The sequence below is a fragment of the Orcinus orca genome, chromosome 2 (assembly GCF_937001465.1).
Source record: "Orcinus orca chromosome 2, mOrcOrc1.1, whole genome shotgun sequence".
Classification (NCBI taxonomy): domain Eukaryota; kingdom Metazoa; phylum Chordata; class Mammalia; order Artiodactyla; family Delphinidae; genus Orcinus; species Orcinus orca.
This window is the reverse complement of record NC_064560.1, coordinates 165,020,048-165,044,406: the sequence shown is the minus strand read 5'-3', so window position 1 is coordinate 165,044,406 and position 24,359 is coordinate 165,020,048. Positions and strand designations below refer to the sequence as shown.

The window sequence follows — 24,359 nt, the reverse complement described above, 5'->3', positions numbered from 1 at the left end:
AGACCGGTGCTTGAATCGCGATCCAGATCAAGGCCTTCCGACCCAAGGGTGAGCCTAGGTGAGGACCAACCACTGCCCCCTCCCCCCGCCCAGTAGGCTTCCGCAGGGGCGGGGCGCTCCGCTGGGTTGGAGCTGGCAGGGCCAGGTTCGGCATGCTATTTGGAGAGAAGGGACGAGACCCGAAAGCCGAGTTTGGTAGAGGTGAGCTGGGTGGGAGCTTATTCCAACTCCCCCATGCAGGTCTGCAGGTAAACAAAAACGTTCCCCACCCCGCCACCAATCTGTCCCGGGTCCCGGCGTAAAGAGGGCGGGAGGGGGGCGGGAGGGGGGCGGGTCCCGGGGCGGGTCCCTCCCCGGGCTGCGCACCCTCTGGGCGGGGAGCGCGCACCGCCCTCGCCCCCCCCACCCCCGGCCTAGGGGTCTCCTCCCCAGCGCGCGTTCCCCGCCCCCTGTCCGGGCGGTGGCGGCGGCGGCGCAGGGGAAGGGGCGGGCGAGGGCCGGCTCTCTCCTCCCACCGCGCTCCCGCCGCACACGCTTCCCGGCACCGAGTGAGCGAACGGCGGCGAGGCGGCGCGGGCCGGCCCCGCTTCCTTCTCGCCGCCGGCGCAGTTCTCGGGCGGGCGCGCGCCGCGATGGCCCGGGGCGAGCGGGGCTGAGCCCGCCGCCCGCCCGCCCGCTCGCCCGCCGGCCCGCCGGCCCGCCGGCCCAGCCATGGCGAAGCAGTACGATGTGCTGTTCCGGTTGCTGCTGATCGGGGACTCCGGGGTAGGCAAGACCTGCCTGCTGTGTCGCTTCACCGACAACGAGTTCCACTCCTCGCACATCTCCACCATCGGTAAGGGGCGGTGGCCGGGGGCGCCCCACCCTCCCCGCCGCCGCCCCTTGTCGGGGCGGCCCCTGCCCCTTCCCCAGCCCGGGAACAAGGGTCCGCCCCTCCGGCTAGCGGCGGTGTCGTGGGAGGCGAGAACGAGGGGATGAGTCCCGGGGTGAGGGGCCACCGGCTGGGGATTTAAGCCTGGGTTCCTGGAGGTGACAGGCTCCCTGCTGCTGTCCGTGACTATGGAAGGCGCTCGGGCCTCACGCTGGGGAGCCTCCCCGTAGAAGCCGAGATAACAGGGTGGCGTAGGCCTGGGTACCCCAAGCTGGGGCAGTGAGAATCAAAGCCACCGATATGACATCCCCCCACCCTCAGGTGCAGAGGGGGAGGGGGAAAAAAAGCTTGTGCTCGGGGACAGGGGTTCACTGTGGGGGGAGCCGAGTTCTGAGTCACTGGGTACCCTCAGTCCAGGGGCGACCCAGTGTGGAGCCAGGAGGGGGAAGAGAGGAGGAAGGGATTGACTTGACAGGGCACAGTTGTGGAGGGAAGCCACAAGGTGGGACACCTGCGAGGAGGGCATGGACAAGGTGAGAGCCATGTGCCGGTGAAGGGGGCATTTACTAGCCAGCTTCCGAAAAGCAGCCAGCTGAAGCATTTGTCTTGAAGGCGGCTAAGGACCAGGAGGATTACTTGCCAGGCAAGGGGGTCAGAAAGCAGGCAGGACTCACCTTAGAGTAGATCTCTTTGCTCTGGCAACGCTGGAGCCTGTGCTTAGAGGGACGAGGCCTTGTGGTATCCCGGACAGGACGGTTATGGGCTCACTGGTCCATAGGAGTGGGTGGCCTCCCCTCTGAGAGTCCCCTCTTGAACCCTGAGTGGCCTCCTCCTCTGAGAGGTCTGAGTGGAGGACATTACACTCACATCTAACAGGTTCCCTGAGTGATGCCCTGGAGTGGCTTCAGCACTGCCCAGGTCCCCTCTCCTGTCAGGAAGGGCCCCAGACTAGGCTTCCACTTGAGACTTCCGCCCTCCCTCCCCACACAGGCTCCTTGCCAAGAGAAAAGAGGGAGCAGGTAGAGCCAGGAGGATGAGAGCCTCATGGTCCAGAGGCAGGCTTTGTTGTCAGACAGACCTGGAAATCTCACTTTGGGGCAGCGTGACCTTGAATATCACTTCAGCTTCTGAGCTTTAGTTTCTCATCTGTAGAATGGGAATGATAACAGTTCCTACCTGCCCAGCTGTTGGAAGGATTAAATGAGATAATGTTTGTAAAAGACTGCTGCTATTACCGTTGTCATCATCACTGAGCTCCTGGGGTCTCATTCTCTCTTTGCTTCACTGTCTTCAAGGGGCTCGGGGTCAGGGGACAGATAGATGCATTCATCTTCCTCAGGGGAGCTGTAAAGCTAGCTCCTAGGAGGCCCTGGAGCCTGGACTGGGCCGCTGTTTGAATGAGACACATCTCAGGGATGGGACAGGTCTGGAGACCAAGGGAGGGCTGCGGGCCTCTGGGGAAGGCTCAGGGAAGAGGAGATGTTGGGGGAGTGCCTGGGAATGGCTGAGGAACCAGACGGGATATGAGGACAGGTTGCAGGCTTGAGGACAAAGGGCAGCAGGTTAGCACTTTCTCTGCACTGATGGCTGGGTCCACCTTTACCCAGGATAGAGAGGACTTTTTAGGAATTTAGATTCCATGGAAGAGAAAGAAACCTGCCTTTCTTCACAACAGCCTTTTAAAATCTGCCCCACTGGGTTTCTTAAATGCTTTCCGGTTTAAAGCTTTCCACAGCACTTGTGACTCTGCCTTGTCTTAGGCGTGTTTTTTGGCTGTAACTAAGACTTAGGAGAAGAGTTGGACGGTCAAGAAAAGCTTTCCCTTCAGGGATACAAAAAGTTCCCCAGGGAGATGGAAGGGGCAGCCAGGAGACAAATCAAGGAGCCAAGAAAATGGGTACTACCAAGTCCTATTCATTAATTTATCCATTCCAAAAAAAAAAACAAAAACAAAAAATGTGTGTCCTGTATCTGGGCTTGGCGCTGCGACCTGATCATGGACGTTGATCTCTGCACGTTTCCCAGAGCTGCTTCTGTGGAATAGGGAAAACGGGGCAATTCACCAGTGACTACCAAGACAGAGTTCAGATTCTTGGATCATGTCAATTTGTGATTCACTGTTTAGGCCACTTACTGTAAGAGCATGTGACATTCCAGAAATGGGCCTGCAGGGGGCAGTGAGGAGACCTCCCAGGTAGGTGGAGGCACTGACCGCCCCTCTTCTTTCTGGTCAGCAGGTGGGCAGGTGGCCCTGAGCTGGGTCCGTGCCACCGGCATTTATTTCGCATGCAGCTGTGCTGACCCTGAAGGGGCCCGTGCAGAGGCGGGCAGTCAGCACTGTGATGTTTTCTGCTGTTTCTTCACCTGTTAAGCCAATTAATTAAACATTCGCTACAAAGTACCGCGCCAGGCATGTTAGAGACAGATTGCGGTCCACCTTTTCCTGCCCACAGAAGCCTGTGATCTAGTTGGGGAAGCAACACAGGCGAAAAAGAGCCTTGGCCACAATTAGAGAATCTCTTTGCAAGCACTTTGTGAAGCACTCTTCAAATGTAGGGGATGGATGATATCCTCATTGTTCCTAGTAGCAATGAAGGTATCACATTCGGTATCAGCAGCTAAGTAACCACACAAGACTTGTCTTAGGCAGCCCGTGCATGGTGAGGGGCCCGTGCATGAGTGCTAATGCTACACAAAGCACTAGATGGAGGAGGTCACAGAAGGAGAGGGGCCGTGTGGACGGAAGCGGCAGGGAGGCTCAGGGAGGAGGGAAGGCTGGAGAGAGGGCTTGCAGTGTGGGCTGCATCTCAGTTCCTGTAGGGGAAGGAGCAGATGGAGTGACGGGAGCAGAGACGACAGAGGTGGGAATTCAGTGGGTGTTCATGGAACTCTGGGCAGTCTGGCTGGAACAGAAGGGAGTTTTAGGGGAGGAGAACATTCCTCTGTTTATCTCTCTGTCTCCCAAACTATACTTCACGTGCCTTGAGGGTCAGACCAAACCTCATTCCTCTTTGTTTTCGTAGTCCCAGAACAGGGCCAGGCACGCTCTCCATAAATGTTAAACTAATGAACAAACGAGGGCAGAGGGCATTGAGGGCCTGGCTGAGGAGCCGGAACTCCAGCCTTCGTGATGGCGTCAAGGGTTTCTCGAGCAGGGGGATGACAGGATGAAGGTGGCACTTAGGATGTTGGCTGGGAGAGGGGCTTAGGCCTTGGGGCAGGGAGACCAGTCAGGGGAGACCAGTGGTAGTATGTGGGCACGTAGGACCCTCTCAGCTCGTCCCTTCTCTCTCTTCCACCCCTCCCCCTCCTGGGGCACCAACACCAAACTCCACGCAACCCCCTGTTCTTGTTTCCCTCCGGAAGCAGTGAGTAGTTCAAACCTGAGAGGGCCTCGTGCGGCTGGCGCTGCCTGCCCAGCGGGGAGATGATGTCCCATCCTAGTGGACATCGACACGCAGGGGACCTTTGATTTCCTTTCTGTGTGGTGGCCACGTGTCAGCCACTCATGCAAGCTGTAGGGACTGTCCTTGAGTTGGTTTTCTCCCCCCAATCCTTGGTCTTCCCTGAGACCCTGTCATCTCTGTCTCTGTCCTGGGGACCTTTTTGTCTTGAAGGCCACCTTCTGGGCTTCTAGGAGGCTTCGGCCTATAATTTTCCGGCTTCACTGTTTGAACGGCTGTGGCTTCAGGCTTGGTTCCTCAGGCTGGGTTTGCTGCTGCAGTAGCATCATTCTCAGGAAGTTCTCTTTGAACTGGCTCTCCTTGCCTGGGGAAAGGGCTTGTGAGTAACTGAAGATGGGGGAGTGGGCTGGGGAAGGACCAGGGGGGGAGAGATCAATAGCCTGCAATCCAGTGGCCTAACAAACATGGGGGCCAATGCTTGGGCACCGTGGTCCTGAGGTGTGCAGGCCCCCAGACCGCAAGGCACTATGTATACATGCCGTGTACACCGCGGGAGGGTCAGGTGGGTCTGTGTTCCCCACCGTGTTGGGAGGCCTGCAGAAAGGAAGGGGAGGTGAGAAGCTGAGCAGAATAGAAGGAGCGCAGACCACATGCCTAAGACTTGCCGTGGCCTTACAGACACTTAACGTCTCTGCCCTTAATTTCCACATCTGTAAATGGAAGATAGTAACAGAACCTTCCTTAATGGTCTTTGTGAAGATTACAGAGGCTAATAGATACAAAGCACTTGGCAGAGCTCTCAAAAAAAAAAAAAAAAAGGCAGCTGCTCTCATTGTATTATGATTATCCCTAGCTCATAAGAAAGTTGGAGATGAACAAACTGTCAGTATGTGCTTTGAGGTCAACCTGTCCATCAGTCGTGCATTTGGTCATTCGGGCACTCTCTGCAGAGCACCTGCCGTTCTGAGCCAGGCAAGGAGCTGCGGGGACAGCAGTGAACAACATGGGAACCAGGGTGCCAGCTGCCCTTCCTGGGGAGCACATGAGGAGACTCTGGGTTTCATTTCCGCTTTGGTGCTATTTCCCCCCTTGCCCTGACAGTGCCGGGGCTGAGAAGGAAGAGTGAGTTGGCGAGGATGTGCAGAGGCGGAGGAGTGGGGAGAGCTGTGACCCGAGAGGACGGCTCTGCCTCGAGGCTCCGACCTCAGCCAGGTGTCACCCTGCCTCCGGCCCTGCTGCGCACACCCCCGCCCCAAGGACGTGATCCCCGAGAATGGCTCAGAAGCCCTCATTTCAGCTGCTCTGTGCACCTGTGCCACCTGCACAACTCTGCAGATTCACCCACAGCTTCGAGCACCCTGGTTCCTGCTTCTCCCTCCTCTTCTCCTCCTCCCTGCTTCCCAGACAGCTTGGTGATGAGCTTTATAACATGAAAGTCGATATTTGGCTATCACTCTTCCACCCTGATTGCCCCCTCTTCTCAGAGTGCCTTTTTCTGTAATCTAATGTTTGCGCCTGTTTCCCTGTAAAAGTGCCAATTTTCTGCACCGGCCTCTGACCTCTCCTTGGCTGTTCCGCCCTGGGCCATGTGCTTTGTCAAGGGTACCACAGAGCTTCCTGGACACTTAATCCCTCCCACTGAGGAGGAAAGAACTAATCATTGGCCCTATTTTATAACTAGGAACACCGAGGCCCCAGGGAAGTGATGCTCACGTCTTGCATTCAGGTGACCCTAACTTGAACCATCTCCTCTCCTCCACTTTCCCACACTGCATTGGGTAGCCCTCGCTCACCCCAGAAGGCCCATCCCCGGTGCCAAGCAGAACCTCTCTCCTGGGAGCCAAAGGGGAGAGGACGTGTGCCTCCCTCACCCCATCTGAGGGCTCTGGGCTGGAGGGACCATTGTGCCACTGCTGTTGGCTGCTTCCTTGACATGACCCTCTGGGGGACAGTCCGGGGCCGTGATGGAGGAGTCTGGCTGGGGCACCTTTGAGGATGAGATCTGAGTGTTGCCTTCATGGTACTATTTTGATAGCATATTTACGGGGAACTCTGTGACTGGGGCCCCATGATCCAAAGAGAGAGCCGACAGTTGGCTTCAAAATATGGGTCATTCTCTGATCCCTCTTCTCTGATTAAAATTTTCTCTCCACGGATCTTTTCTACTGGAATGTACTGACTTCATTCATTCACTCATTTATTCCCTCACACACCTACTCATTCATTTTTTTTCTTTCATTGATTCAGTTTGGTTGAATAATATACACTGGGGATCTGCCTTCTGCCAGGCAATGAGACTGCGAAATGAGTGAGATGCTGTTGTGAGCTCACAGAGCTGTTGAGGAGTCAGGCATCCGGACAGACAAGCAGAGTTTATGCAGAAACCATGTCAGAATGCTTTGGAATCACACAGGAGTGATAAGTTCCTCCTGCATCGGTTGGTGACGGCTTCACGGAGGAAGTGACAGGAGGAAGTGACATTTGAGTGAGGCCTTGAAGACTAAGCAGGGTGCCCCAGGGGACGGGGCTGGGGGCGGGGTGTGTGGAAAACACCTCAGGACTCGGGGCTGCTACTCTTCTGCCTGGCCGTGGTCGCACCAGCTTAAGTTCAGCTAGAGCCTTGCTGGGACTTTGCCCTTTGGGCTCCGAGCGAGGGCAGGCGCATCGAGAGGGCCTGTTCCCTCCAAGATGTTTGCTCCTGAGGCTCCAGGCTCCAGTCTCTTCCTCCTGGAACCTTCTGCCGCCTGTCAACGTGGCCCAGCCCAGAAGAGGCTCTGCGGAGGGCGGAGGAGTGAGTGGTCAGAAGCCTGGCGGGTCTTGGCTGCCTCAGCGGTACCCACGGACCACTCAGCAGCCGGCTGAGGGAGCAAGGCCCAGGTCAAGGGTCTGCTGGAGGGGAGCAGGACGGGGTTAGCTGGAGTGCGTGGCACACAGCCCGGAGGCCCTGTGGAGGTCTGTGCATGCAGCCGTGGGAAGGGCAAGGGGACCGATGTTTCCCGAACACCTACTCTGCACAGGGATGGTGTGCTTTCCATACGTGAGCCAGTCTGTGTAGAGATCTCATCATAAAGTGGGGGGCGAGGAGTCTCCAAGTTGGCCTTGCAAGTGTCTGAGAAGTTTCTTGGTACATTCTTCAGTTAGAGCCTCCAGACAAGTTTCTATGTCCATGAATGTGTGTTTCTATGTACATGAATGTGTACGCACACGTGCGTGATGACGGTGGGTCCCCAGGAGAGCCCAGAGAAGGGCAGGGCCTTGCTAAGCTTTCCCTCTTTTATCACAGAGCAAAGAATAATGTGGCCCCTCTTTTTTTTCTCTTCTGAGGAACTGCAAGTTTGACTGAAATGTGTTCCTGCCTGGGGCCCTGATCCTTCAGATCTTCCCCCTGCTGGTACCTTCTTGTCATTTAGTCCTCAGCTCAGATGTCACCTCCTTTAAAAGATCTTCTCTGACCAGCCATTCTAAAGCAGCTTGTGCCCGGGTGTCCTCATCCTCTACTCCATTATTCTGCTTTTGCCTCAACACTTAGCACTCTCTGAAATTACTAGTTTACTTATTATCTGTCTTCCGCACTAGAATAGAAGCTCTCTGAAGACAAGGATCTTTCTGTATTATTTGCAGCTGTGTCTTCCAGTACCTAGCTTAGCTCCTGGCACATGGTAGGCATTCAATAATAGTTTGTTATGAATGAATGGATGAATGCAGGCGTACATTTCCTAGAGGACTTTTGCTCTTCCCTGAGGGAAGTTGCAAGTAATATTGCTTTCTTGGGACTCACAGACAATGAGAAGCTCACTGTGTACTCATGTACGCTTTGGAACTGGGAGAAGAGGGGAGAAGAAGGGGAGCATTTTGTAAGGGGTGAATAGTTTCCTGTAGCTTTTAGCTTTTCTGCTCAGATACACGCTATAGGAGAGGCTCAGACATAGCAGGGAGCAAGGAAGTGGCTCCCGTGATCCCTGCACGAGTCGGGTCCTCTTTGGTGAATGCAGAGGTGACAGGTCAGTGTCTTACACTAAGGTCAATATTGCCTGTTGCTCAGGGTCACTGCTGGTGTCAGATGATGCCCATCAGCTCAGCCAGGCTGCTGAAGTGACCCTCCAGGACTCTGGAGTAGGAGATCCTAGGGCTCGGGCACTGGGGCATGCGTTCCTCTCAGCATCAGGGGAGTCCACGTTTGACTGGGAAACCCTTCTGCATGATAGCCCCTGGGTTCCTGGGTCCAGGGTCTCCAAAGACTCTCCCTTCAAGATCTGATGCGAAGGTAGTAGCCTAGAGAGTTGTTCCCCGTATCACTACGTGCACTGCATCTGTTTGTGTCTTAAAAAAGAAAGGAGAGGGAATATCATTCTGAGATCGCCAGTCTTTCTTGTGGGTGGACATCTGAATCAGGGCCTTTGACCTCAGGTTAAATCATGGCCTTGGAGTTAGAGGATCAGGATTCTGTCTGCCAAAGGCCCTGCTTCCCATTGCTCCCAGAGCAAGATGGTGTGAAAGCTGCCTCATGCATGTGCTCAGAGAGCCTGGGGGCACCTTTTCCCCTGAACAAGGCCAGCACGAGGGACAGTCATTCCGGAGCTGGGTAAGAGGAAGTCAGCGGCATGCAGCCGCACAAACAGTGAGGCTAAGAGTTCCCAGACAGAAGGGAGGAAGGGCGATGCAGTAAGTGGCAGGCTTAGGGCAAAGACCCTCTCCCCCGCCCCTCACCTGACTGGTGTGAGGCACACTTGTGCCTGGAATCTTCTCTTGAGCTTTGTCTCTTAGCTCTCCTGTCTTCTTCCTCTCCCTGTTCTTCCCCTCCCTTGTCCCTCAGCTGGCGGGGAAATGGTTTCCTCTCTTGCTGAGGGCAAGGGATTACGCTGGTGCCTTGTTTGGGGTGGCAAAGTCAGGCAGCCACCTCCCTGCAGGATCTGCCTTTCCCGACAGTTTGTTTTGGGGTTGCTCGGGGTGACCTCCTGCCACATCCCATGTGAGCTCCACACGTCCTGTCCCGTACATGCTGGTTTCCTGCAGGGGGAGGGGCTGGGGTCCTTCCCGGGACTTGAGCTTGGTAACCGGAGCCAACATGGCTCCAGGGATTGGGTATCTGCCTTGGGTTTCAGATGTATTAAGTTGTTCCTGTGGTGGCGTCTCCTTGCTGATGGAAAGGCTCAGGTCACGCTGGCTGCCGGGCCTCTGGGCTGCGGTTGATCACGGTGATAACATTTGGCACCCGGAAGAGTCCTGTTTCCACTTGAAGCACGTGGCACTGGGCGGGCGGGCAAGCTGGCACCTGACATTAACCCATGAGGTGCTGGCTCACCAACAGGCACACCTGGTTTGCCAGAATCTAGGTTGCAGGCAGACTCTGGGGGCCGTGTGGCTCCCGCCACACGGTGGGCGGCAGCTTCACTTTCTGTTGAAACACTCCAGCTCAGCGTGGTTGTCTCCCCTCTCGGCACCACTCTGCTTCCTCTTCCTGACATGAGCTCCCTCCTACTTTCTAGAGCTTTTTCTATTCCCCAAGCCATGACCCTAATCTCATCCCCCCCACAGGAGATAGCTTTTTCAGCTAAGATTTAATAAAGCTCTTTGTGCCAGGCTCTGTGTTAAGGGTTTTATAGCTTATCTCATAATCCTTACAAAAATTCTCTGACATCAGGGATTGCCATCCCCGTTTTACAGGTGAGGAAACTAAGGCAAAGAGAAGTTAAGTAGCTTTCCCAGGATCACACAGGCAATTAGTGGTAAAGGCAGGATTGGAACCAAACTCTGACCTCACAATTGTGTTCTTAATGACCTCGCCACTCTGTTTCTTCTTTTTTTCAACATCTTTATTGGAGTATAATTGCTCTACAATGGTGCTTTAGCTTCTGCTGTATAACAAAGTGAATCAGCCATACGTATACACATATCCCCATATCCCCTCCCTCTTTTTTTTTTTTTTTTTTTGCAGTACCTGGGCCTCTCACTGCTGTAGTCTCTCCCGCTGCGGAGCACAGGCTCCGGACGCGCAGGCTCAGCGGCCATGGCTCACGGGCCCAGCCGCTCTGCAGCATGTGGGATCTTCCCGGACCGGGGCATGAACCCGTGTCCCCTGCATGGGCAGGCGGACTCTCAACCACTGCGCCACCAGGGAAGCCCTCCCCTCCCTCTTGCGTCTCCCTCCCACCCTCCCTATCCCACCCCTCTAGGTGGTCACAAAGCACGGAGCTGATCTCCCTGTGCTATGCAGCTGCTTCCCACCAACCATCCATTCTATATTTGGTAGTGTATATATGTCCATGCCACTCTCTCACCTTGTCCCAGCCCACCCCTCCCCCTCCCCCTCCCCGTGTCCTCAAGCCACTGTTTCTTGAGCTGCACTGCCATGCTTTCCAGGGTTTTCTTTGGAGGCAGACAGTGATGGGAAGGAGTGCCATTCCCCTGGATGTGCCCTGTTCCCTTCTTTCCACGGTCTTCCCAGGCCCTCCACTGTGGACTGGGGCAGTAAGCTCGTCCCCACAGTGAGGTATCTTAGGAGCTGAGGGAGTGCCAGTGCCGTCTCCCCTGCCCTGTCCCTCTGTCCCCAGCCCCAGTACCTAAAGCAGGGCCTCCCTGTCCTCCAGTTCTCTGACGGCAGCCCTGTTACTGTGCTCCAGGACTCTGGGTGTGGCCTGGCAGTCCCTGGGGGTTGCTGCTGAAGGAGCAGAGGCTACCCAGCCAAGGACACAGGAAGAGCCAGAGGCCACTGGTATAGTTAGGGCAGCACCGTCATAGCTGTGTCAGGGCCTGGCACTGTCACTTAACTGAGTTTTCTTGTCATTGTCTGTGAGGTGTTAAGGCAGCAGGACACATGCCACTGCTCTTGAGCCATGGGCACCCCCTCCTCCTGCTCTCTGGGGCAGGGGGATGCCACTAAGGGCATTGCTACTTTATGCCTGGCACTGCTGGTATGGAGGCGGAGATTTTTTTAAAATTATTTATTTATGGCTGCATTGGGTCTTTCTTGTTGCGTGTGGGCTTTCTCTAGTTGCAGCAAGTGGGAGCTATTCTTCATTGCGGTGCGCGGGCTTCTCACTGCGGTGGCTTCCCTTGTTGCGGAGCACGGGCTTTAGTGGTGCGGGCTCAGTAGTTGTGGCTCATGGTATTAATTGCTCCGCGGCATGTGGGATCTTCCCGGTCCAGGGATCGAACCCGTGTCCCCTGCATTAGCAGGCAGATTCTCAACCACTGCGCCACTGGGGAAGCCTGGCAGGTGGATTCTTAACCACTGCGCCACCAGGGAAGTCCGAGGCGGAGATTTTTAAAACAAACACAATATTTTGTCAAATACAAAAGTTATCCTCTGCCTCTTAGGTGCTCTGCATCAAGAAGACAAAAAGTAGGAGGTGGCAAGCAGCAGGGCACATCGTCTTCCTCCCAGTCCTGTAGCTGAAACGACTTGCCACCAGCCTGGGGGAGCCACTAGGCAGCAGTGGGCAAGTACAGGCTGAGAATTCTCAGGCAACCTGAGGTGCGCGCTAAGAAGAGGGGCTGTGCTATGAGGATGCCCACGGGCTGACACCTGGGGTCTGGCATGGACTGGTAGCTGTGCTGGGACCCATGCCCCCAGCCCCCACTCTGCACATCTGTCTGCCTCCTGCTTCTCTCGGTACCAACTGGCCAGTCCCTCTGCACCACCTGGAAGGAGCCGCTTTGGCGGAGACGGCACTGGCACTCCCCCAGCTGCTCCTGTTGGCCAGGTCACGCTGTGGGTGACCAGCAAGCCCACTGATGGGCCTCCTTTGGGTCAGATGTCCATCCTGGTCTAGGCGGGAGCTGCTTCTCCACACAGAACATGCCACAGCCAGCCCTGCTTCCCTGAGCGGAGGCTTTGGGTTGTGCACTTCCAGCCGAAAAGGGACACTGGGTGTGGCGGACACCACGATTGATGTATCTGAGGTGCTGGGAAGAAACGATGAACTGCTGGTCGTGCTCTGGGCAGTTGGTTGGGAGAGGGCCTCGTCTTCTTGACTTTCTGCTCCCAGGGCTCTAAGGTCTCCAAGAACCTCTACCGGAGCGGTGTGGAGGTAGCTGCTTGTTTCTTCACACCTGGGTGTTCCCTGTGCCCGGGAAAGGAAGCCGGTCCTCTTGAAGGATGCTGACGTGGCGCTGTGCAAGGTGATGCATCTGGGCTTAGTGAAATCATGAGCTCTCAAGGACCAAGGGGCTCCCTAATGATAGGTTATGGTGGGCTTGCTCCATGTGTACGCACTACTAGACGCCTTGTTATACCAGAACAGGGGTGGGGAAGGCAGGGGCGGGACAGAAAAGGCAGTAAGAGTCCGCAGCCTTGGAGGGTTGGGAAGCCACTGATCAAGTGAGGTGTCCTGGGTAGGTTTTGAGAAACCTGTTTGCAGTTCTGGCTCAGCCATAGGATGTGGGAAGGGAGTAAGTTACTTGGCTTCTCTGTGCCTCACGGTAATAATCCCTGCCCCTACCTCCTTCATAGGGCTGGCATGAGAACCAAGGGCTCTGGATCCCCTAGCCAGGGGGTGTGCTATAATGCTTAGCAGTATCATGAACCTTGCGTGTGTTCTACCTAGAGATGGGCTAGACAGTGATTTTCAAACGTTAGTGTGCCTTAGATGTAGTAGGTCTGGGTGGGCCCATTTGCATTTTCTAACAGGCTCCCCAGTGACGGGGATGCTGCCGGTCTCCGGATGAGCAAGGGTAGTGGAGTAGCAGGGGACTAGACTGTGCAATCCTTCCCACATCAAGGGTGCTCTGGGTTTGTTTTCCTGGCTCCTCCCCAGCAAGCCTTTATTTAGCAAAGGGAAGGTAGGAGTGAGAGAACTATCTTCTACCTATGAGGAGCTGCACATATATTATCTAATTTATACCCCACACCAACCCTTAGGAGGCCACTGGTATTCTCATTCTATGCAAGCAAACTGAGGCTCAGAGAAGTTGAGAGTTCCCCAAAGTCACACAGCAAGTACCAGAGTCAGGATTCAGACCCAGGTCTTTCTGACTCCAGTGCCAATGGATAGCTCTTCCACTAAATTAGAACCCTCAAACTTTCATCTATCTAAAAAGTCACCCATGGTCCTGTTAAAAATACAGGTTTCAGGGCCTCACTCTCAAATTCTGATTCATTAGGTCTAGAAAGTCAAAGTAGTATCTCTCTTTTTTTTTTTTTAATCACCCCAGGTGATTCTAAAGCTGAGCATCTGCAAAGTACACCCTGAGAACCGGAGAACTCCCATGCTGCCTCCCTTGACACTTCCCGTGCAAAGTCGCAGTCCAGATGGAACTCCCGCACTTCAGCATGTGCTAGAGTCACCTGGAGGACTTGTTAAAACACAGATTCCTAGCCACCTCCACCCCTCCCCCTGCCCAGAGTTTTGGATTCTGTAGATCTGAGGCGAGGCCTAATAATTGGCATTTCTAACAAGCCCTGACTGATGGTGGTGCGGATGCTGCAGGTCCGGGGACCGCACTTTGAGAACCACTGTCCTTAGAAGCCTGCTGTCAAAAGTGTGATCCATGGACCAGTAATATCAGCCTCACCCAGAGGCTTGTGTGGCATCTTAGGCCGCATCTCACACCGACTCAATCAGAATCTGCATTTTAACATGGTCCCCACATGAGTTGCATCCACTTTAAAGTTTGAGAAGTGCTGTCTTAGGGGAGCCAGAATGAGAACACACCAGGGGTGGAGTTAGATGAAGAATCTCTCTTCTCTCTAAGGAGTCTGAAGGTGCAACAGAGAGGGGCGAAACTGTTAGGACAGGATGCACACCTAGAGGGGGCTGATGACAGCTGAGAGGTGAGACTTGGAAAGGATAGAGGACCCTTCCCCAGGGAAGGTGGAGACGACAGGACATTCTGAGGAAATGAGGTGGGCCTCACAGCAAGGCTTCGTCAGGCAGCTGTCACTTTGCCCTTAAGACAGTGGACAGGGTGTTCTCTTGGATGCTTTCAGCGGTAGTGGTAGGGAGAGGGTGGACCGGGACTGAGCCCTTCAGCAGGGAAGACAGTGGCTGTGAGGAATGTGGTGGGTGAAGCACCTGGAATAAACAGCTTCTGAGCAGCGGCGAGGGCCGGCGGAGGTGAGAAAGCGTGAGTCTCTAGGCGACTAAACAGGGCCAGTCTTTTGACTTTGCCCTGCAGTGCTCAGCAGTGGAAAAAACCAACAGCCACGCAGGGACAGGGAAGGGGCCGCAGATGGGCACAGGTCACGGCAGGCCAGGGCTGACTGGTAGATGGACACCGTGGAAGGTGCAGGGTGTATGGGAGCAGAGTAGAGCAATAGATTTCACTAGAAGATCTTTGGGCTGTTAATCTTTCAATTTAAAGGAGGGGAGTGGGTGGGAGAGGAAGATCCCTCAGAAGGCATAGACTTTCTGTTTCTTCCTTAGTGCCGGTGAAGAGCCAATACTGATGCATTTTATTTCTCAGAGATGTTACAACAAATTTTATCGGTGGTCAGGAGGGTCTAGGTTGCAAGACGGTGGTGGGTGGGGGGTGCCATGAGCCCCCAGAATTCCCCAGCCTTGGTCCCTGGCCACACAGCTAAGAAGCGAGGGAAGAGGGGAGGAGGAATCCAAGCCCAGCGCTCACTCCCAGGGCGGCTCCCTGTCTTCTTGGCAGCCCTGCCTCTCCTAAGACCTGCCTTCATTGTCAGGGAAAGCTCCCTGGTGTTGGGGGCTCCTCCCCCCGCTGAGCCCTTCTCCAGAGAGAAACAGCAAAGCGTAGGTAAGGCCTCTCTGCCTGGTTAACACACTATTCTCCTCTCATTCCCCCAAGGAACAGTGCAAGGGCTCTGCCATCAAACAGGCCGCTGCTACTTGCTGTGCCAACCCTGGGCTAGTTATCTTCCCTCCCTGGGCCTTTGTTTCCTGTCTGATAAGCTCTGTAAGGGCAAGGACCATCTGTCTTTTTGGCCACTTTGTCTGCATCTAGCACTGTGCAGGGCACAAAGTAAGTTCCCATAGAGGTTTGTGGAATAAAGGATATAGATTCCTCTCTCACCAGCTCCCCACCCTTGCGACCACTTTGCACAAGGTGCTGCCCTTTGACTGGGCTTGCTGGGCTGGTATGAGGATGAGCTGGCTTTATTATGAAATGAACAGAATCCCTGGTTTTCCTGGGAAGAAGGCACTGTACCAGGAAAGAACAAAGGTTTCTTGATTCCCTTCTATGCCGGGTGTTGGGGAGAAGCAAATTTTTAAAAAAATATTTATTTATTTATTTAGGCTGCACCAGGTCTTAGTTGTGGCATGCGGGATCTTTAGTTGTGGCATGCGAACTCTTAGCTGTGGCATGCGGGATCTAGTTCCCTAACCAGGGATCGAACCCAGGCCCCCTGCATTGGGAGCGTGGAGTCTTACCCATTGGACCACCAGGGAAGTCCCGAGACGCAAATTCTTGACAACTGCTTGTCTAGGGAGGGGGTGAGCACGCTACTGCCCCCCACCAAGGCCAGGGTTCCCTCTCCTTCTTTCTCCCTCCTCTTTTTTTTACTTTCTTGGCACCCTCGGTAGAATGGCTGCCAGACGTTATCCATTTGGAAAAGTACAGCTCGATAGATATGAATCAGCTTGGGCAGGTGAAAAATGATTCACTTCCGAGCAAGTTGATTTAGTTAAGGTTGTCCAGTCTGAATCTTTTTCTCCCTTTTAATTAAATGATGATTGGTCTCAGTGGTGAGAAGGAAGAGCCTGAATTTAATGTCTGTGTTTGTGGAAAGCTGGGGACAATGTGGATAAGGGGGAAGTATTCCTGTTGGCAAAGAACTAATGCCGGGGCGGAATGGCAGGGGCACTGGGGATTCTGGCACCTTTGGGGCTGTGCTGTGCAGCCTGGGGACTACGGGCCAGAACTCTGCCTTCACCCTGTTTCTCACCTGAACACCGGTTAATGGTGCCCATTCCTGACCTGTCTCCAGGGAGAGCACTAGGACTGCAGCTTAATTAACTTCCTAGACACAGTTCTTGAATCACTGGGCACAGTGCCTGGCACAGTGAGGGCTGGGGAGAGGTGCCTCATCACTGCTGTCACTCAGATTCAGATGCTGCTGGTGGTGCTGACTTCTCCTGCTGCAAATTCCCCAGATACGTTTCTGCGCTGGACTGGTTTGCCAAATCCCTTACGTTTCCTGTGTCTTGTGGCAGCTTAGCTCCTCAAGCCCCTGGGCAGATGAGCCTGAGAACCCAATCGTCTACCCTCCCTCCCCCAATGACATGCTGTGCCACTGCCTCTTCATGTGGTCACTGGCAGTGACCCAGGAGCTCCCATGTAGGCCAGGGCTGCACTTGGTATAGTGATAGCTGTGACCCACTGAATGTCCACCAGGTGCCCGGCACTGTATCTCATTTGGTTTTCTCAGTGACCCTCTGAAATGATTGGTAATGTCCCCATTTTACTGATGAGAAAATGGAGGCTCAGAGGTGCCCAAGGTCATAGCTATGAGTTAAGTGGCCAGAGTTAGGATCCAAGCACAGGCCTGACATTGAAGCCCATGCTCCTTCTAGTAAACAACAGTGCCTCCTCTGGTAAAAGGGCCTAGTCAGCAACAGAGGCACTAGGCCGTCCCCTTGGTGGGCCTTTGTTAGGTGCCGAGGGCTCTATACACACTGTGGGGCTGAAACAGTCCTCCTCTCTCGCCAGGGTCTCTGTGCCTTCCCCACATTCATGACGGCACCATAACCCCTCCTGGTTGCTAATAAGGCAGAGAATAAACCCAGGCAAATGAGGTGGACTGCTATTCCTAGGGCTTAGAGTTCCAGGAGGGATAAATACAAGTGGTTCTCTGCAGAAGTATAAATAAGGAAGACTTTACACAGGAGTAGAGTGAGACACATTTTGGGGCTAAGTAAGGCAGCAACGGAGTGGATTCGCCCATATTCACTTCTGTGTGCCACAGGCCCTTTACTCCTGGCAACTCCAGCTCAAGGAGGAAGGGAAGCCCCATTCAAAGCCCTGGACACTCCCTGAGGGTCAGTTTTTGGTTCAAGAAGGCCTTTACCTTGTGCCATCTTTCTGCCAAGTTAAACCAAAAGGAGACCCTCAGGTATGAGTGCCCTGGGCCTTACTTCAGTTCTTCAGCGGGTATCCTTCCTTTCTTTTTTTTTCAAAATTTATTTATTTTATTTTTTGTTGCTGAGCACGGGCTTTCTCTAGTTGTGGCGAGTGGGGGCTACTATTCGTTGCGGTGCGCGGGCTTCTCATTGTGGTGGCTTCTCTTGTTGCAGAGCACGGGCTCTAGGCACGTGGGCTTCAGTAGTTGTGGCATGCGGGCTCGGTAGTTGTGGCTCACGGGCTCTAGAGCACAGGCTCAGTAGTTGTGGCGCACGGGCTTAGTTGCTCTGCAAGCATGTGGGATCTTCCTAGACCAGGGATCGAACCCGTGTCCCCTGCATTGGCAGGTGGATTCTTCACCACTGCGCCACCAGGGAAGCCCCCTTCCTAACTTTCTTGCTCACTTCCTTTCCCCAGGTGTTGACTTTAAGATGAAGACCATAGAGGTAGATGGCATCAAAGTACGGATACAGATTTGGTGAGTTGGGTAGGAGGAGAGGACCTGGGGCTCTCCCTAGCTGCCACTGCCATGTGTAAAATCCAGAGGCTTCATCTGGAGTAACTGGCCACCTTTTCGATGGAGAGAAGCAGAAGTCTCAAAGCCCATCTCCTGCTCCCATGAGCCTTAATCTCTCATCTCTGCGGCTCCCAAGATCTTAGTTCCCCGACCAGGGATTAAATCCAGGCCCTTGGCAGTGAAAGCGCGGAGTCCTAACCACTGAACCACCAGGGAGTTCCCTCTCATCTCTTTCTTAAGAAACTTATGGGACTGACCGCAAGTCACCAAAAAGCAAGAATTAGAAGGAATTGGCAAACTAAGCACTGCGGGTTTGTCTTCGAATAAAGCTTTTCCCTTGGGCCGTGCTGCCCTGCATAGCACTGAGGTAGGATTCCAAGCAGGGAGGGCTACGCCCCATCCTTACGGTGGGAGTTCCTGGTCTGAGTTCCTCACTACAGCACAGTGCAGTTCCCACAAGTAGCCACAGGGGGCCGCTATAGCTCTCTGGCCTGTTGCTCCTGGAAGCATTGCCTTTCCAGCATTTGGAGCGGCCTCCCAATTTCAGAGTGGTATGGGCATTGCCTGCAGAGGTCCCAGACGGACTGGAGATGGAGTAGTCCCACCAGTCTGGCCACAATGGCCAAATCCTAGAGAAAGTTATCCAAGACCCAGTCATGGTTGTGGCTCCTAGTGCAGATACAGTTGACAAGGACCCACAAGCCCTGTCAGCACCTATGACCAGCCCTCTCTGCTGCAGAGTCAGATACGTTTGGATCCCCTTGGGGACCAAAGCTCCACTGATTTTTCACCCTGCAGCTCTCCAGTTTCTCCTGCAAAGGCACAGGGTCTCCCAGGTCCCGTTCCTCCCCTCCCCACCTGCTTCCATGGTCCCTGCTCTTTTGAAGGGCTGGCTTTCTATTGCAGGGACACAGCGGGGCAGGAGAGATATCAGACCATCACAAAGCAGTACTATCGACGGGCCCAGGTGAGCCGCTATTTTCAGGGTTTAGAGGTGGGATGCTGCCACCCACACTCCTGGCTCTGGGCGTTTGAGATATTTGTGCCACTGATCCCCAAATGGGCCCTCGGATTGCCTGCTGGGGAGTGAGGGGGGTGGGCTCAGGGCGGTTCACTGATCATTCATTCATCAGCTACTCTCTGAGCACTCACTACTGGCGGGCCCCCACCCTCACCCTCAACTTCCACCCTCCTCCCTGGGCCAAAGACCACATCAGAGTATTGGTGCCTTTCTGCCTCAGAGAGCTCTGTGATGAGCCTAGGAAGCGACAGCTTTGGGGGTCTGAGAGAGAAGGAGACTTTTCTGGGTGCTGAGGGATCTTCATTATGCTAAGCAGGGAGAAGGGAGATTGGGACCCAGCATTTAAGGTACCACACCCGATTCTGACCCCATGACTATGCACTGTCTCTGTGTGCATGTACCTGCCCCATCTCTCTCTCCTTCTCTCTCTCAGGGTATATTTTTAGTCTACGACATTAGCAGCGAGCGCTCTTACCAGCACATCATGAAGTGGGTCAGTGATGTGGATGAGGTAGGATGTGCTGCCTCACTCTTGGGGGTGGGGAAGGGCACCTCAGAGGGGAAAGCAAAGTGAAGGCCACATGGGAAGGGCTGAAGCTGTCAGGGTTGGCGAGCAAACACTACCAGGAACCCTTGCCTTCTGCAGCCCCGGATCAAGACCTCCGGGTGAGTAAGACAGGAAGAAGCCCAAGCAGCCATGCCTTCCATGCTCTATAACCTGCCAGGCCTCCATGGCTGTGTCTTCCCCTAAAATGAGTAGAACAGAGCCTACGCTGTGAACAGCTTCCTTCCTGAAATGTCAGGACCAGGTGGAATTGCGAGACTGGGGTTCCAGTCCTGGCTCTGCCATCACAGTTGTGGAGCCCTGGGCAAGCCATTTGAACTCTGAGTCCCCACTTCTTCATCTGTAGAATAAGGGGCTGGACTTAAGTCCAGTGTCCTTTCCAGTTGTCCAGCCCGAGGAAGCATCAGTGTCTTCTACCCTGTGACATCCCTCTGGGACCCCTGGGATCAGCCATGGTACTTGGGGACGCCTGGCACCTGCACCCGGTCAGCCCACTCTGTCCCTAGGGCTCTTAACTTTGCTGCTGGTGTGGAAGCCAGTGTAGGCTGTGTGGGTGGGGAGATTGGGGGAAAGCAGGACTCACTGGCAGTTCTGTCTGTCCTTTGTCCCTAGTATGCACCAGAAGGTGTCCAGAAGATCCTTATAGGGAATAAGGCTGATGAAGAGCAGAAACGGCAGGTGGGAAGAGAGCAAGGGCAGCAGGTAAGTGCGAGTGAGCTGGCTGAATCCATCCCTTGGGTTTTTGGCTGGCTTCCTGGGCCAGGCCTGAGAACTGGGACCCAGGGTTCTATCACCATCATCAGACACCCCCCTACCTCCACAGTAGCCTAAGGCACTGGCTGAATTGCCATCCTTGAGAGTTTGTTTTCTGTCCTTTAGGACAGTGATTTGGGGTCCATCCTGAAACAAAGACCTCTCCCAACTCCAAGGCACCCAAAGCAGGATTACCTCTGCCTAAGAGCCCACCCTGGTTAGTGCAGAGGAGGGACCTCAAGTGGCTCCCTTCTCCCCTAGCAGCATCTAGGCATAGCTTCTGTCCTACAGTCATCTCACCCCTCCACACCCACTCCCTGTCCTCCTTACAGTTGAAAAGAGGTAGGAAGGGAAATGAAGGCATGAAGGGCCCACATTCGGAGAAGCCATGGTGGCAGAGAGGGTAGGAGGATGGTTTTGAGGGAATGTCCAATCACACAGGGAGACCATCCTCCCAGAGAACAGAAAGAAAGGTGGGTACCACGGAGGCCAGAGTCACCCACTTACTCTGAGGGCCTCAAGAGTTTTTCTCTCCCTCTTCAGTCAACAGCGTCCCATTAGCACTTGAAATAAAATTGTTTTTTAGTATAAAAAATAATACATGGTCATTGAAAATTTTGAAAATAGAGGCCAATTCCTACTAGAATATTTGTATTTGTTGATTACTGTACATGTGGCCCTGTGCTAAGCAAGTGCTTACAGATGCATGACCCCATTTAACTCTTCCACAGCCTTGGTTGATAGACGCTCTCATCCTCTTTGAACAGAATGCGAAGTTGGGGCTTAGAGGGAAGAGGTAACTTGTCTAAGGTCATACGCTCTTAAGTGACAGCACTGGTATTCCAGCTGGGCCTGTTTGACCTCAAAGCCCATGTTTTTCATTAGTTTGTCCCAATAATTTTGTGTCTCTGTCTCCTAACATGTGATGTGTGTGTGTTGGGTGTATATGTGTGCCTGTGTGTAGGTGGGGTGCATTTGTGGAGCATCTTCTCCCATTCTCTGCTAGCCTGTGTCTTAGGAAGTCCTAGTCTCATCTGAGAAATTATCTACTCTGAGAAACTATCGCGACACAGCGCGGGCCCTGAGTGCAGTGGCAGGAAGGATGCACCAGGTGCTGCGGGCACCTCCCTTCCCTGAGCGACGCCCTTTTGGGAATGTTCTTCTCTTGCAGCTGGCTAAAGAGTACGGCATGGACTTCTATGAAACAAGTGCCTGCACCAACCTCAACATTAAAGAGGTGAGTCCCGTCTCTTGAGCTGAGTCCAGCGAGGCGGGGAGGCGAGAGGACGGGGCAGCAGAGTGGCTGAGATCAGATGAGCCCCACCCAGGGCGGGCAGCCACAGGGGTGCCGGGAAGAGGGGAGACCTGGACTTACTGTGTTCCTTGCCCTCCCAGTCCTTCACGCGCCTGACGGAGCTGGTGCTGCAGGCCCACAGGAAGGAGCTGGAAGGTCTGCGGACACCCGCCAGCAATGAGTTGGCCCTGGCGGAGATGGAGGAGGATGAGGGCAAACCTGAGGGCCCGGAGAACTCTTCAAAAACCTGCTGGTGCTGAGCATCTTGCATGGAGCGCCCTGCACAGTCCTCTCTCCCCGCAGGAGGGCTGCGGGCACAAAGGGAGCCTGGGCTTTGCCCTGCTTCTCTTCTCCTTCGGGTGACCCTGTGGAATCTCGGCCGCTGCTCCTCCCCCTGCCTGGCTCCGGGGAGCAGCTCCTCTGTCCTGTCCGAGCAGCCTCGCCCCCCTCCCCCCACCCTCCCCCCGGGATGGCCCCCTCCAGCCTGTTTCCCCAGCCACAGGCCTGCTTCAAGCCCCTGATGTGCTACGAGCACTGCCTCACTACCCTGAGGTCCCAGGCGATGGCCCAGTCTGGAGTCAAGGCCACTGGAGGTTCCTTCTCTCAGTGCATCTGGTCTCCTCTCCACTTCTCCTCGCTTCTTCCCACCTTTCTGTCCCTTCCCCTCAGCTGTGTTCCTATCAAAGCCCTCCCCCCGCCCCCCCACGTGTCCCGTGTGGCTGCTGGTACAGCACCTTTCAATTCCTCCCTCTTTGCCGGGCTGAGGGAGTGGACTCAGGCCCAGGGGCACGTTCCCTGCTCTGCTCTGGGAGAAGCCCCACCCCGCTTTGTGGGAAATTCTTCCCGTCCTCTCCTCCCCGCCGCCCCTTCATGTGCCATGGGCCTGCCTCCCCGGTGACTGGGGAAAGAGGAACGGCAAGAGAGGAAGGAAAGCCCAAACTGGTGGTCCCCACGCCTGGGGTTGTCCTACACCCCACCCCCACCCCGCCCCGTCCCCAGCTTCCGCTGCACTTGGCTGCCTGTCCTCCTGCCTCTTGGGGGAACTGAGTTTCAGAGAAGAAAAAAAATGATGAGGGGTGGCAGGGATAAGAAGTAACCTCAATTCTCTACCTGCCCTGCAGTACATACACTATTTCTCCCTGCCCCCGGGCTCCCGAATTTAAAGATGTGGACCAAGGCCTGAGGGCACTGCAGGGGCATGGAGAGCCCTGGGGCCAACCACACACTCCAGGAAGGGGAGGTGTTTGGAAATGAAGGACCAGCTCCTAAGTATCAAGTTAAGAGCCAGGACAGCAGTTTGCAAAGCAGAGGGGAATTCGGCAGCAGCAGAGATTCCTGGGCCCCATCTTCCATTTCTTATGTAAGAAGGGCACTTCTCCACCACCCCGGCAGGTGAGAGGTGACAGAACCACGCTGGTGGTCTTTCACCGAGCCCAGCCTTCCGCTCTCAAGGCTTTCCTGAGACCCAGAGTTTGTGGGAGAAGGGCAGGGGGCTCACGGGCAGAAAGCAGGCGAGCCCTGGGTAGGAATGCTTGGTGCTGTTCCCTTCAGCCTTCAAGACCAAGTGCTCATCTTGTTCCTCAGCTCCTGAGTCAGAGGCCTGAGGGTTTGCCAACTGCACTGTGGCTACAGGTGGAGGGAAGCGGACTCCCTCCTCCAGGGCCCTTTGTTTCAGGAAGAAGTTTCTTTAACCCCATATGGTCCAAGAGTCGTTTGCAGGAGGCCCTTTAAGGAGGGAACAAGTCAGTTACCAGCCCTAGTAGGGTTCCTCCCCACCTTCCCAAGATGGGAGAAGCCTAGGGAGGAGGATCAGTCTTAAGCTGCGTTGCATGGCTGGCGCTGGAGTGAAAACAAAACTGGGCATCGAACATTCACTAATTAAAGACTAAAATCCAGGACACACACATGTGAAGGGTTAAGAGCCCCACTTCCTTACTCCTCTGAAAAAATGGGTGGGGGTTGAAATTGCCAAACCTTTCCTCTGACTCTTATCAAATCAGGAGAGGGCAGGAGAGGGTAGCTCAGGATGAGGGAATGGGGGATGGGTTATTGTAGTGGAAGGAAAAGGAAGGCAGGAATAGTTATAAATCGTCAGCTAATGAGAAATGTAAAGAGCTGCCTCTTTAGGACGAAGTCATGACCACAGCTGAGGATGTTTCCTTGAGGACTAACTCCTCAGCTGTTAAAACATGCAGCATCACTCTGGGGTGGGGAGGTCAGCAGTGCCAACCCGCGGTGTGCCCTCAGCCAGGGGCTTGGGGGAGGGGAAGTTATACTGGCCACTGGCTCCAACCTGTGGTCACTGTTGCTGCTTTCCCTGAAGATCTGGCCGAGTACCATTGCCTTTCTCTCCTAGCCCCCCTGGGGAAGAGGGACTATATTTTTACTGTACCCTAGGGGTTCTGGAAGGGAAAACTTGGGGTTAGGATTCTATGGCCTGAGAAGCCCCATCCGTAAGGGCCACAGCTGGGGAGAGGTATGGGGCAGGAGAGAGGTTGGGATTTTAGGGTGCAGCTATGCTCATGAGGTACCAGAGTCAGCCTCTCACCCCTAAACTTCTCCAGTCCCGGACGCAGCCTGGGACCTGGCCTTAGACTGTTGAGCAGGTGCGCCTGCCTGTTGGCTCCACCTTTGCACCTGTTGTCTTGAGGTTCGGCACAGCCCCAGGCTCTCCACCTGCTCCTGAGCCCCAGCATCTCCCTGTGATGGGTAAACTTCGTGTGCTGTGTCTCGGGTCCAGGATATGAATTGTGAGCAGGGTTCATCTATTTTAAACACAGATGTTTACAAAATAAAGAATATTTCAAGTCACAGGTGTGACTGCCTGTGTGAATCCCCGGGAGTAGATCTCACTGGGACCCTGGCAGTTCAGGGGGAGGGAGAGAGGCAGTGCTGGTAGAAGAGGTTC

The 24,359-nt window shown here is 54.6% G+C and overlaps 1 protein-coding gene across 5 annotated transcripts; it reads left to right on the top strand.

Annotated features, from left to right (window-relative positions):
* RAB15 (RAB15, member RAS oncogene family) lies at positions 1-24,262 on the top strand. Of its 5 annotated transcripts, XM_033425652.2 has the most exons (8): positions 70-835; positions 17,719-17,779; positions 18,725-18,785; positions 19,273-19,350; positions 20,017-20,106; positions 20,889-20,953; positions 21,329-21,394; positions 21,553-21,708. In XM_033425652.2, exons 1-8 carry the CDS (start codon positions 712-714, stop codon positions 21,566-21,568), a joined length of 561 nt encoding a protein of 186 aa, XP_033281543.1. In that variant the 5' UTR covers positions 70-711; the 3' UTR covers positions 21,569-21,708. The 5 variants fall into 5 exon arrangements, with proteins under 5 accessions (XP_049562373.1, XP_033281543.1, XP_033281725.1 ...); XM_049706416.1 differs by lacking the exons at positions 70-835; positions 20,889-20,953 and adding an exon at positions 1-58 and having other exon boundaries at positions 21,553-24,262; XM_033425834.2 differs by lacking the exon at positions 20,889-20,953 and having other exon boundaries at positions 83-248; positions 21,553-24,262.
* The last annotated feature ends 97 nt before the right edge of the window (positions 24,263-24,359 follow it).

Bases quoted from the DNA above. Each gene is read 5' to 3' on its own strand.
- RAB15 (XM_004262133.4), top strand. From the start codon at position 712: ATGGCGAAGCAGTACGATGTGCTGTTCCGGTTGCTGCTGATCGGGGAC. The intron at 836-17,718 runs GTAAGGGGCGGT...TCCTTTCCCCAG, and splicing joins CTCGCACATCTCCACCATCG to GTGTTGACTTTAAGATGAAG. The intron at 19,351-20,016 runs GTAGGATGTGCT...CTTTGTCCCTAG, and splicing joins GGGTCAGTGATGTGGATGAG to TATGCACCAGAAGGTGTCCA.